The sequence below is a fragment of the Trachypithecus francoisi genome, unplaced genomic scaffold, assembly GCF_009764315.1.
Source record: "Trachypithecus francoisi isolate TF-2019V2 unplaced genomic scaffold, Tfra_2.0 Lachesis_group8, whole genome shotgun sequence".
NCBI lineage: Eukaryota > Metazoa > Chordata > Mammalia > Primates > Cercopithecidae > Trachypithecus > Trachypithecus francoisi.
In genome coordinates this window covers 68,078,130-68,091,560 of record NW_022681473.1, presented here as the reverse complement: position 1 = coordinate 68,091,560, position 13,431 = coordinate 68,078,130, and the positions used below count along the sequence as shown (strand labels likewise).

The 13,431-nt window shown below is 55.1% G+C and overlaps 1 protein-coding gene across 4 annotated transcripts in view; it reads right to left on the bottom strand.

Annotated features, from left to right (window-relative positions):
* The window catches only part of MYO7A (myosin VIIA), an 87,326-nt gene that overhangs the window by 14,033 nt on the left and 59,862 nt on the right, over positions 1-13,431 (bottom strand). For 3 of the 4 annotated variants that reach the window (XM_033205321.1, XM_033205319.1, XM_033205320.1), the window contains exons 28-35: positions 11,329-11,455; positions 10,649-10,768; positions 9,892-10,065; positions 8,502-8,729; positions 6,312-6,482; positions 3,273-3,390; positions 2,448-2,574; positions 1,253-1,422 (exon numbers count right to left, since the gene is read on the bottom strand). In XM_033205321.1, the coding sequence (XP_033061212.1) occupies positions 1,253-1,422; positions 2,448-2,574; positions 3,273-3,390; positions 6,312-6,482; positions 8,502-8,729; positions 9,892-10,065; positions 10,649-10,768; positions 11,329-11,455 (1,235 nt within the window). Of the gene's footprint in view, positions 1-1,252; positions 1,537-2,447; positions 2,575-3,272; positions 3,391-6,311; positions 6,483-8,501; positions 8,730-9,891; positions 10,066-10,648; positions 10,769-11,328; positions 11,456-13,431 lie in introns of all 4 variants that reach the window. The other variant, XM_033205318.1, reaches the window with a different exon arrangement.

Sequence of the window (13,431 nt, the reverse complement as noted above, 5' to 3'; positions counted from 1 at the left end):
TCTCCCGCCTCTGTGCTGGCATCACGTTCAGCTCTCTGCCCCCTGCGCTCTGCTCACACGGGCTTCCTCCCTGGACCCCAGTCTGCGTGGGGCCTCTCCTCTGGGCTCCTGTGGCTCTGGGCTTCCCTGCTTACTGCACCGTCACAGGCCTGTCACTGTCTGCTTCCCACCCCACTCCCCACTGAGGACAGGGTGGGGTCCATTTCATCTTTGTCTTTCCCACACTCTGTCAGGGCCTCGGTGGCCTCCAGCAGAGTAGTTGTTACTGCTGTTATCACTTGAAGATGGTGGGTATTTTGAGAACACTGAGGAGGACCCTGATCTGACTTGGAGAGCTGACAGGAGATGAATATTGAAGAGCCAGAAGACGGGAGGGAGAGGAGGTTCCCCACAGACCACAGATTGAAGGCTATTTGGTCTAGTTTCAGGGGAAGGATGGGAACAAGACCCTAGCAGCCTTGAGTGCCAAGGCCGCGGGGCATGGTCTGTGATATGGTTCAGATATTTGTCCCCTCCAGATCTCTCTGTTGAAATCTGGTCTCCCAGTGTTGGCAGTGGCCTCGAGTGAGGTGTTTGGGTCATGGGAGTGGGGCCCTCATGAACAGCATGGTGCCGCGCTCACAGTGATGAGTGAGTCTCTGCGAGAACTGACGGTCTAAAAGAGCCTGGCAACTCCTCCTCTCTTCCTTCCTTCTGATGCAAGCAGCCCTTCTCCTTCTGCCATGAGTGGAAGCTTCCTGGGGCCTTCATCAGAAGCAGATGCTGGTGCCATGCTGCTTTTTTCTCTTTCTTTTTTTTTTTAAGAGATGAGGTCTCACTCTTGCCCAGGCTGGACTGCAGTAGCATAATCATGGCTCACTGCAGCCTCCATCTCCTGGGCTCAAGCAATCCTCCTACCTCAGCCTCCTGAAGAGCTATGACTACAGGCACATGCCATCACACCCAGCTAATTTATTTAACTTTTTGTTGAAACAGGGGTCTCATTATGTTGCCCAGGCTGGTCTTGAACTCCTGGCCTCAAGTGATCCTCCCATCTCAGCCTCCCAAAGCTCTGGGATTGCAGGCATGAGCCACCATGCCCAGCCAGCACCATGTGTCTTGTAATGTCTGCAGAACTGTGAGCCAAATAAATCTCTTTTCTTTGTAAATCTCCCAGCCTCAGTATTCCATTATAGCAATGCAAATGGACTAAGACAGTCTGCATAACACCCTGACCCCCAGTGCCAGGCAGCCCATACCAGCAGTCACTCACCAGGGTTGGGGTTATCCTGCAGGGCCACAACATACTTAGATCTCTTCCGGAGCCCCTCTAGGAAGGTGACCACCAGGTCACGAATGTCCTCAGCATTGCTGGAGGTAAAGGTGTATTCGTCCCCCTTGATGGTGGCCAGTGTGAAGCTGGGGGCTGTCGTTTTTGCTCCCCTGCAGGACCAACACGGAGAACAGGGCCCCGCCGGGGTCAGTCCTGCCCAGCCTGAGTGAGGCGCAGCACAGCCAAGATCAGAGCAGCCCAGTGAGAGCCAGACACGGCACTCCCTGAAGGAGACCAAGGCCAGTCGAGTCAGACATGCCCCAGCCAGTGGGAGATGTGGCGCAGCTCAGACACATCTCAGGTTAAGTCAGAGCTGGCCTGGCCAGAGTCAGGCATGGCCCAGAGAGAGACCCACACTGGCCCGACCCACTTCTCCTTTGCCTGTCTAATTCCTACTCACCCTTTAAATCTCAACCTACATGCCACTTCCTCCAGGTAGTCCTCCCTGCCCTCCCACAGCCCTGATCATAGCATGCTTTAAAATGGCCTATTCAATGTCTGTCTCCTCTCTTGACTGAAGATCCAAGAGGACAAGGACTATCTTGTCACTACTGCATCCTGTGTGCCTGGCACGTGTCTGGTCAGAGCTGGACACGATCTGACTCCAGCCCATATCAGACATAACCCAAAGACACTGCTACAAGCCCCAGATGGTGGGGGAGGGAGCCACTGCACTGCTGGGAAAGCCAGTCAGTCCCAGTAACCCACCCCACCATTCCACCTGTGTGGCCGTGCTCTGCAGTTTACAAAGAGCTCTCCCATCTATTATTGCATTCATTCCTCACCACTGTTATGCAAGAAAAGTATTAAGACTCCTGCTTTAGGAATGAAGACATAGAGTGAGTGCTACCCAGGCCCCTGAACCCCAGGTCAAGCTCTTTTGTACACACTTGCCTGCCCCTACCTGTCCTGACAGCCCAGTCCTGTCACAGAACAGCCTCAATGTGCTGTAAAGCCCACGCCCATTACTCCACTAGGAGGTGCCAGAGGGGTCTTCACAGTGCGGTACAAACTGCCCAATCACGAGCAACCAGGCAGGCCACTTCATGTCTCTTCACTTCCAGTGACCCGCGGGGAAGCTCCAGCCCCTCTCCTTCCCCTCTGTCTATCTGCGTCTCCATGCGGCCCTCCTCACCTGCTGCTGGACACGGCCATGATCTCTGGGAAGGACAGCTCCAGAAGTACCTGCTCCTGCTCATCCACAAAGTACACGCCCGTCCAGTTGACAGCCACGATCACGTCGTTCTTGGGGAGGCTGGGGCCTGGGGTCGAGACCAAGGCACTGAGAGGCAGACCTCCCACCCTTAGGCCCAGCCCTTCCCAGTCCTCATAATGGCCAGGGAGGTGGCAATACACTGATTTCTGTTTTACAGATAGGGAAACTGAGGCCCAGAAAGCACAAACTTGCTATGTGACAAAACCCAAAGTGCAATAAGAAGAGAGTGTTGAATTGGGAAACTGGTTTGGGTCCCACTCCTGCCATTGGTCTTTGTGCAGCTTTGGACAAGTCCCTGCCCTGCACGAAGGTGGGATCTGGGGCGGGGTTGGACTGAGACCCAGGGTTCCCTCCGGCCCTGGTACTTGGTGGTTCTGTGAACAGCAGCATCAGCACAGGGCCTGGCACAGAGCAGGTACCCAGTAACAGCCCGAGGACAGCTGAGCCAGTGGCCTGTGTGGGCCACCCTGGGCCACCCTGTTCTGTACACAGTACGTGCCTTAATGAATCAATCCTCACTCAGTTTTTCAATCTTAGGCACCACGGAGCACGTAAGATGTGCCATGGAGTCGCTACTGGGTGCTGGGGAGGCAGGACCCACTCAGCAGCATTGACCAGAACAGACCAAGCAGCCAGCAGGCAAGAGTTCCATTGACGGGGGCCCCTGGCTCAAGCCGTTTCCCTCCCCTGTTGTGGACTGGAGCTACCGAGCAAGGGACTGGGAGTGTTGCACGCTGAGGGTACCTGAGAATTTGTAGGCTTCATAAAACCTGGAGAAGAGTAAGGGCCACTTAAAGCGGGCATAATTGACCACATCCTCTTTGACCTTCTGGGCATCAGTTCTCCTCTGGGCATAAATCCCCTGGAGGGAGAGAGGGACAGAGGGACAGAAGACAATGTACAGGTGAGTTTGCTCTAAAAATCAGCTGCTGCTGCCTTCTAGCTAGGAGCAGCCTGGGGCTCCTGCACCTCCTGTGCATCATGGCCTTGCCCTGCTCCCATCTGTCTGCAGCCACCCTGTCCCCACCCTTCTCATTCATCAACATCAGCAAGTACTTTCGAGTGCCACCTCTATGCAGGTGCTGGGGCCCAAAGTCAGAGAAAGCATAGCTGCCCCTCCAGGGAGTTCCCAGTTCAGCAGAGACAGGGAAGCAAGGATTCCAGCCAGAGCATGTGGGAGGCCCAAGGCCCCAGGTCAGTGCAGACTGCAGACTGCAGACGGGGAAGAGAGGGAATGGGGACACAGCGTGGGGAGCCAGGTCCTGGCGGACTGTGAGTGTAGCCACAACTGCAAGAAACTGATCTGGTGAATCCAGGAGTTAGAAAGATCAGTGTGTCAAGGGAGAACTGGACCCTGGAGGTGAGGTGATCTGTGGGGGGTGCTGCCGTGCTCTTGATAAGATACAGAAGCACCAGCATTGTGTTTCTCTAAAAATACTTCCCCAAGCCTTAATGAGAACTCTGGGGCTCTGGGGTAGCATTGGAGGGGTCAGAGTGAAATCCTGGTTTTATAGTATGTAGACACAGGAATAGGTAAGCGTGGATGTGTATGCCAGCTCACAGACGGCCCCATCTCTGCCCATGAGAGAGCCCATGAGGGGTGCCATCCTGAGAGCAGTGAGAATTCAGAGGCAAAGGGCTCAATGTCATCAACCCAAGCTCAAATGACTCAGAGAAAATACGTATGTAGGCAGAGAGACAAATCACTGAGCAAGTGTGGCTAGCATCCAGTGAATCTGGGAAGTGAAGTGCACACAGCAGTCCTAATTTTTTGAATGTGCAATTTCTCCATAAGTTTGAAATTATTTCAAAATAAGATGTTTTCAAAACACCTCTGTTATGGACTGAATTGTGTGCTTCCTTCCCCCACCCACCATATTTGCATATTAAAGTCTTCGCCCCCAGAATGTAACCTTATTTGGAGATAAGATCTTTTTTTTTGAGGAGTCTTGCTCTTGTCCCCCAGGCTGGAGCACAATGGCACAATCTCGGCTCACTGAAACCTCTGCCTCCAAGGTTTAAGTGATTCTCCTGCCTCAGCGTCCCAAGTAGCTAGGATTACAGGCACCCACTACCACACCTGGTGAATTTTTGCATTTTTAGTAGAGACGGGGTTTTGCCATGTTGGCCAGGCTGGTCTCGAACTCCTGACCTCATGATTCACCCGCCTTGGCCTCCCAAAGTGCTGGGATTACAGGCGTGAGCCACTGCGCCTGGCCCAGAGATAAGGTCTTTAAAGAGGTCACTACTGAGATCTTTTGGGTGGGCTGTAATCCAATATGTCCGGTGCCTTTTTAAGAGGAGGATATTTGGACTCAGATGTGCATGTGCACACGTCACTGTGCGGTGACAGATGGAGAAGATGGCCATCTGCAGGCTGAGAGGAGAAGCCTCAGGAGAAAGCCCTTGCTGACACCTTGATCTCGGAGCTCCAGGCTCCAGAACTGGAAGGAAATACATTTATTTCTGTTGTCGAAACCACCTAGTCTGTGGCACTTTGTTATGGCAGACCTAGGAAATGAACAATGCACCCTCCCACTCTACAAAAACTGTGATTCACAACTGTCCATTCTAGGAGGGGCCTGGCCCAGGGCTCCGGGACAGATACTCTGAGGAGCTTCAGTCCAGGAGAGACCCAGCTTAGCTGTGGGCTCCAAAGGGCAGAAACCGTGTCTGTCCCACAAAGGGCTGTGTCTCCAGGTCCTGGTGCCCAGCACATGACAAGTGCCCAAAATAAAATGAATGCATAATAATAGCGCCCCAACCAGGACGTACCACATGCCACAATGGCAGTGAACCCCGAGGAGGCCCTCACGGAGGTGGGGGTGGAGGCTGCAGCTGTTTGGAAGGCAGCTGGACAGGCTGCAGTGACTGCCGGCACATGAGGGCCAAGGGAGAGGAGGTGCCTGAGGATGAAGGGCAGGGCTCTCACATGAGGGACAGAGGGGTGGCAGGGAGGAGACGCTCCTCCTCTGAAGTGGGGTCCAGGGGGGTGAGGGCCTCAGGGGAAGCAGGCTGGCGCAGGGGGCACTCAGGACTCAGGGAGAGGCAGAGGCTGGTGGGGAGCTGACTAGAGAAGGCACACGGTCAGGTGGAGGGCGGCACAGGGCTCCCGGGTGAGGACAGAGGCCGCGAGGTGGAGGGGTGAGACCGCGGGCCTGTGGTGCCCTCAGACTATGGAGCCCTCGACTTATATGCAGGGACAATTCTCTTGCACAGCCAGACCATGGAGATGAGGAGGCCCTGAGTCCCCTACCAGCAGCCAGTGCTCCCACCTTCTCCCCATCTGGATACCCCTGCTCTACTTGGGCAGGCTCTTAGCTTGGGAGGGAACCACTCATGGCTGGTTATGGGCCTGGGCTCCAAGCAAGGGCGTCAAGGGGGCCTGTCCCTAAAGCTCCCCAGGCAGGAAGTTGGGCTGGAGTTCTTTTAGGAAAAAGGAGGTACAATTCGTAAAGCTCTGTCTAGCGTCCACCACCACTCCTAAGTTGCAGCTCTGGAAGCTGTAGCACCAAGTGGCTGGCACAAGACCAGGAAAGGGGCCCCAGTACCCATGGCCCCACAGAGGCTGCAGGGTTAAGTCTGATCCCCTCTGTGTGCCTGGCACACAGATGGCAGGAGAATGAGTGAGCTGATGTCCAGTGAGGAAGGGCCACTGGGAGGCGGGAGGTCAGGTGCCATGCCATCTCCTGCAGCCCCAACGGACAGGTTCAGATGAGGACTGGGACCTCCTTGGTTGTTCAGGTCCACATCCCTTCTCTAAGACTCCTCCCAGCCCTTCACCTTCTTGTGGGCGGCAATGGCCAGCTGGGCCCACTTCTCCAGTGTCTTCAGGGGCGTGATCTCGCGGTCCGGGATGTAGGTGGGCACGAGGTTCAGGAGACGCTCCAGGATCATCTCAGAGCCGTAGTCCACAAAGTACTGCTGGGAGGCCAGCTCAGCCAGGTCGTCCTCCTAGGTGGTGGGGGAGGGAGGCCTAGGTCATGCATTGGCCCAGGCCCCTCTAGGAAGCCCTTCCACACCACCAAAGGCTCCTGGCCCTGACTCCTGTAGCTCTCAGAGCCTGGCTTTTGGGACCCAGGCTTCTCACTGATTCACCAGGAAATTCTTGTCTGCTCAGAGGAACCATGAGCTCCCCAAGGGCAGGGCCACACCCTCACCTTCTCCTGGGTCCCTTTTGCACTGGCATGGAGCTGGACTCTGCCCAGGGGCACAAAAAGTGACGCAAAGAAAAAAGCCAGCCCATCGAGCAGCCACTGCACACTCAGCCCTGTGAGGCAGTGACCTTAGCTGACAAACAGCAGAAGAGGAAGCATCTGCCCTAGAGAATGGGAGACACCTGGAGTCTGCTGGAGGGGTCAAAGTGAGGGGAGTGCCTCACTGTGACTGCCTCCATCACCATCGTTAAGCACTTGGGGGATAGTTAAAGTGGTTAACAGCTGGCAGGATCTACTGTAGAGGGTTCAGAGAACCAAGTGGCCATTGGACATTTGCCCCTTCTCTGCCTGGCCTGGTGCACAGCAGCCCCAGTGATGCCTACCTAGGGCTCCCCAGGGCTCCAGCAGCAAGGGCATAGAGAAAGGCTTTTGGGGGCCTTGAAGGCAATAGATATTTTCCAACCAGTTTGAAATATTTCAGAATTTTAGCAACTGATGTGGCTATACTAATGCGCTCTGCCTGAATATTTGCTTACCACCACCAGTACCACCATTATCATCACCACTGTCACCAACAAAACTACCACCATTACCTCCACCATCACCACCATCACTACCAACAATACTATCACCAACATCATTACTGCCTCTACCATCACCACCACCATCACCACCAACACTATCACCAACATCATGACTGCCTCTACCATCACCACCACCATCACCACCAACAACACTATCACCAATATCATTACTGCCTCTACCATCACCACCACCATCACCACCACCAACACTATCACCAACATCATTACTGCCTCTACCATCACCACCACCATCACCACCAACAACACTATCACCAACATCATTACTGCCTCCACCATCACAACCACCATCACTACCAACACTGTCATCACCAACACAATCACTACCAACAACACTGTCATTGTCAACACCACCACTACCTTTACCATCACCATCAACACCAGCACTATCACTACCTCCACCACCACCACCATCACCAACATCATCCCTACCTCCAATATCACCACTGTCATCAGCACCAACAATACCATCATCACTAACATCACTACCTCCACCATCACCAACACCATCATTGCCTCCACCCACCATCACCACCATCAGTACCAGCACCATCACTACATCCACCATCACCACCAACCATCATCACTGTCTCCACCACCACCATCAACACCATCACTACATCCACCATCACCACCAACCATCATCACTGTCTCCACCATCACCATCAACACCATCATTACCTCTACCAATGTTACCACCACCAACCATCCTCTTCATTTCCATCACCTCCTTTCTTATCCCTCCTTCACAATCACCAACAGAACCATAGCTACCATTACCATTATCAAAAACAAAACAACCATATAACTCCTGTCCTCAGAAGGAGAAAAAAGAATACACATTTGCAAATTCTGATCCCAAGGAATGGCTGTCTTTCTCATTTAGAGCGGCGCTTACTAGACACACTCAGAACAGTGCAGCAGGTCCTGAGGCACGTCCTCTGTAGCACGCACAGTCACTACAGCAGTGTGGGGGCCTCCTTCACTAGCGAATTCAGGACATGCTCAGAAGCCCTTGCTCCTGACATCTCACCTCACCTCACGAGCCCCCGGAAGTAGGTGGTGTCCATCCAGGAGCCTGGAGAGTGCCCGACTGCAGTCAGGCTCACCTCAGCCTAAGCTAACGATGGCTCACAGAGGAGCACTCAGCCCAAACGTGGAAAACAGGAGGCTGTGAGCCAAGCCAGCCTGGCAGGAGGTTCCCTTCCACTCACCTTCTCACACCTGTACTCCCCAAACTTGACTCCTCGCACCACCTGCTGGTAGATAAGGTTGGTGGCCACGTTGTCCTCAGAGGGGCTGTGCCAGGGTGTGAAGACCTCTTTGCGGAAGAAGAGCCTCCAGGGGGCGTTGCGCTCCTGGGCACCCTGCTCCTTGGCATACTGTTCGCACTGGGAGATGGCATCCATGACATGGTCACTGCCGCTGCCCAGGGAGGACACCTGCGGGCACAGCGGGGAGGGGAGCAGGCACAGAGTCAGGGAAGGACTATGAGGAGCCTCGACAGTGCCAACGGTCAGTTCAGACAGAAAACCGAGGCCCAGCGAGGGGCAGGGACACGTCTAAGGCCCCCAGGAGGCAGACCAGATCCCAGCCTTGGGCTCTGAGCAGCACCCCCACGATTGCCTTCCTAGCCTCAGTTCTGGGCACGGTGATGTGAGAAGTCCCATTTTCTAGTGGAAGTGGGAAACTGAACAGAGAGTACCTGGAAACACAGGAGCATCGGTGAGAAAAATCCAGGCAAACTGTGTCCAGCAACATGGTACCTCCCCTGGGCTTGTGGGCGGGGGCCCCTCTGCTGAGCATGATGTTGCTGGGGGTGGAGGCAAAATCACACAAGCCCCAGGTCCCGCTCAGCCGAGGAGTCTCTAGCCTTCAAGGTGAGTCTGTGGGCTGTTCACGCCCCAGCTGCTTGAGGGCAGGTGTGAAAGAACTCCTGTTTGCTAAGGAGTTTCTCCATCAGACGCCATAGCAACCTGAGAGGGAATTCCATTCCCATCTGCACACAAGTGCTGCGCAGCCCTCCCATCAGCCTGTGCCATGCTCCTCCTTCAGCACCAGGAGAGGATTCACTGGGCCTGGGGACACAGGACTGAGGACATCCTACTGCTGGGTTTTCCCTTGGGTGCTGAAGAGCTCTGTTTTGTTTTGTTTTGTTTTGTTTTTTCTTTTGAGACAGAGTCTCACTCTGTCGCCCAGGCTGGAGCGCAGTGGCATGATCTCAGCTCACCACAACCTCTGCCTCCTGGGTTCAAGCGATTCTCCTGCCTCAGCCTCTTGAGTAGCTGGGATTACAGGTGTGTGCCACCATGTACCGCTAATTTTTGTATTTTTAGTAAAGACGAGGCTTCACTACGTTGGCCAGGCTGGTCTTGAACTCCTGACTTTGTGATCTGACCGCCTCAGCCTCCCAAAGTACTGGGATTACAGGCGTGAAGAACCGCACCTGGCCGAGTTCTCGACAGTCCTAAGGAGTCAGGCAGAGCCGATTAGCGCCGGCTCGGGGGAAACTGAGGTGCTCGAGGGTGAGTAGCCCCAGCCAGTAGGTGGCAGCACTGGCAGCCCAGAGTGGGGCCGGGAGGAGGTGCTTCTGGGCGGCCTTACCTTGTCAAACAGGGCAATGTAGAGGGAGAATCCAAAGCGGTCCTTGAGAGAGATCTTGTCGGCCAGCGCGTTGCAGAGCTCCTTGGCCGTGGTTGCCGAGTCTGTCAGCAGGGTCTTGGTGGTCCCGTCCATGAATGTCACGGGCAGCATGATTGGCTTCTTGGACTTGGTGGCCTGAAAGTGCCCCAGGAGGGTTTGTGGAGCCCCTTCCCTTCAGACCCGCTCGCCCCTTTGGACTTTGGCTCTCTGCTTTCTGTGGGGTTGGAGCTGCCCTGGCGCTCCAGGCCTCAGCACCTCACTGGGACACTGCTTGTCCCCTGTCATAGGTGTCTAGGGAGCCCTGCTGTGCACCCCACCCCAGCGGACCTTTAGGACCCCTGAGTCAGGGCCTGGGGCTGGGAGTTCAGGCGCTGCCACGGGCCCGGGGTCTCTGCTATCACTTCATATAACCTTCACCATGTGGCAGGTAAAGGCATTGAGACACAGAGGGAATCTCCTTTGCCCAAGTTGTCTTGACCAGAAGGCCAGCAAATGGAGTCCCTCATCCTTTGGGGGCTTTTCTGTTCCTATGGGCCTGGGGTTCCAGAACTTGAGGGTAGGTGCTTGAGGAACCACAGAGTCTCAAAGGGGGGAATGTTTCTGGGGCACTCGAGTGCACTGGGCACACACACACGCACTCACACACGCATACACACATGCACACACTCGCACACTCTTGTGCACATGCACACAAGCACGTGCACACACACGCACAAACCTGCAGCTCCAGCCAGCTGGGTGGCTGTGTCCGTGTCCCATTGACAAAGGTCCTCCTCAGACGCTCCTCACAGTACGGGGCGTAGCCGGGCGGGCCCCCGTGGATGAAGTTCCGCAGGTACTGCAGCCAGAGCACCCGCTGAGGCGGCCCCACTGCAGCCCTGGGCCTCCCCATGTGGGTTGTGAGGGCAGCCGCCAGGCCCTCCCCAGCACTTGGAGGCCACTCCTCCAGGCCAGGCTGCTTTCCGTGGCTTCCCTACTCTCTCAGATCCACCACCTATTTCCAGCCACGTCTGTGGCCTCCCCCCACCTCCCCCTAGCTTAGCCTAGCGGCTCCTCCCCACACCCCTTCACAGCACCAGCCAGTCGGGTTGGTCCTGCCGTGACCTGCTCCACTCTGACCCCAGCGCCCAGGGCCTGCCCCAAGGCGAGGGTGCAGAGGGCCTGGGACACGCTCCTGTCAGACTCAGCCCCTCCTAAGTAGAAGGGGGCTGAGGGGAGTGTGGGGCAAAGCGGTGGCTGCCTGAGGGGAGGAGGTGCCAGGAAGATGGGGCTCAGTGGGGGGTGGCCGGGTGGGCCTTGTGACCAGGACCTTTGGAGTCCCTGACTATTGCTCTCTCCACAGTGCTGGGACAGGGCCCAGCTCCCCTTCCCACTCCAGCAGGCCAGGCACCTTCCTACCTTGACAAACTTCTCGGAGGGGGCGAAACAGCCCACACAGAGAGACACGAGAATCCAGCCCCGGGCATAGCTGCTCTTGGAGGGGTTGTGGGTCAGCTGCTTGCTGATCTGGCAGTAGATCTCATCCCTGGGCAGGCAGCAGGGCAAGGGAGGGGCAATCACCCAGAGGAACAGCCCCGGTCCCCACCTCCTCCCAGCAGCCGGTGGGACACGACACAGTTGTCCTCTCCAACTTGCCAAGACCACCCAGGAGGAGGCAGAGTGAGGCTGGGTGGCAGGGCTGAGCCAAGGGCTGGGGTCTGGCTTTGGAGACAGGATCATCAGGCATAAAGCACCTCCCCAACCCCAATCCAGTTCCCACAGCCAGGGCCCCACCCTCCAGGGTGGTGCGTATCCTGCTCTGGGCTCAGCAGCCACAGCCACAGGTGACCATGCTAATGAGAAGCACAGTCCCCACCTCTGCCTCGTTCCTAACCAGCTGGTGACTGAGGCAGAGGAGATCACCTCTCTGATCCCAGCCCATAGTCACGGCAGCAGGTGCAACTTTACCCATGGCAACGGACAAAGCAGAAACAGGAAAAGCGTCCTGGGGTGTCACTGGGGGATGGAATGAGTAGGGACTTTGTCTCTGGTATGTTTCTGTAATGTTTGAATATTTAAGGGGCCATGTATGACTTTTGTCATGGGATGAAAACAATTAAGGTAATTTTTTGGTGTTCATTTTAAAGAAATCCTTATAAGATTGCTGTGAAGACGAATGAGCCAAGGCTTATGATGCACCTAGCACAGTGCCAGGCACAGTGAACCCCTCATAAATGCCAGCTGCAATTATTGCTGTCCTTGTTCTTGGGAATGGTTCTTCTCCTCTGCAAACTGGGTAGTCTAAGACTACAGCCTGCCTGTTCAAGGGCAGAACCCCTGACAATGCAGTGACCGCCAGGGGGCACCCACTGCTGCTCTTCTCTCCCAAAGGACAGGGCTAGGATTACCTAATTCAGTGGCTCAACAGTTTGCAGAGTTCATAATTTCAAAGTAAATTCTGAAGTTACTCTTTTTTTTATCATGATAAATGAGAACATTTATAACACACACAACCTGCTCACTGTCTAGATCCCAATTATCTCATAAAACAAAGGTAATTTTAAATTTCCAAATAGTAGGAAGGGCCAAGTCTCAGAGCAGTCCTTTAAAGAAAACAAGTTTTGCTTTAGAAACATCCCTCCTGTTCCCACCTTGCCGCAGACTAGTGAAACATTATCACCTGCAGCTAGGAGTCTCCATTCACTTTACAGATGGGGAGACAGAGCCTGAGAGTAGGGAGGGATTCGCCGTGTGAGGCCCCTCAAGGAGTTGACACCCCAGCCTTTGGACTCTTGGTTCAGGGCTCCTGGCACTGTGTTTTCTAGAAGTGTCAGCTTTAGGTATGATGGTGAGATAATTTGGAGGCAAATTCTTGCCTCTGAGACACACCTGCAGCAGCTGCCTTTTCCTCCTGTTGGCGGGTGGCCCTGGGCAGTGTGGCTACCCCAGTGAGGTAGTGACTAGGCTTGGGGAGATAAAAACGGGGGCCTGATAGGAGGCAGGAGGCCTCGTGACCCCTGGGCACGTCTCTTCCCTACTCTGGACCTCAGTTTCCCATCAGGAAAGTGGGGCTTGGTCCCTGCCTCGTCCTGCTGTCCTCCCAACCAGCATGCACACATTCATGGCATCAGCTCTCCCGACAGACCTGTCCTGTGTAGAGACTGTTCTCAGAAAAGTCCTAGCCCCCCTCTGACCAGCTGACTTGATTTTTTTGGTGGCTCCTGGTAACTCCTGGGTCTTCCTTTCAACTCCCCAAAACCCCAGGGACCTGGGTAAAGGCCTCTCCTGGCCCGGTGGGGAAGGAGGTACTTGCAGGATTCCCAGGCATGTGGCCCACAGTAACCCTGACCATGGGCCTGGGGTGGGTGACTTGAGGTGAGCTGGCGGCAGAGGGGGTTAAAGCAGGAAATGCCTGTTGGATGATGATGATCACAGCAACCGTCTACAGGGCGCTTACTATGCTCCAGGTCTGGCGCTACACACTTTTCATTGCTTTATCTTCCCACGAGCCTGTGTATGAGG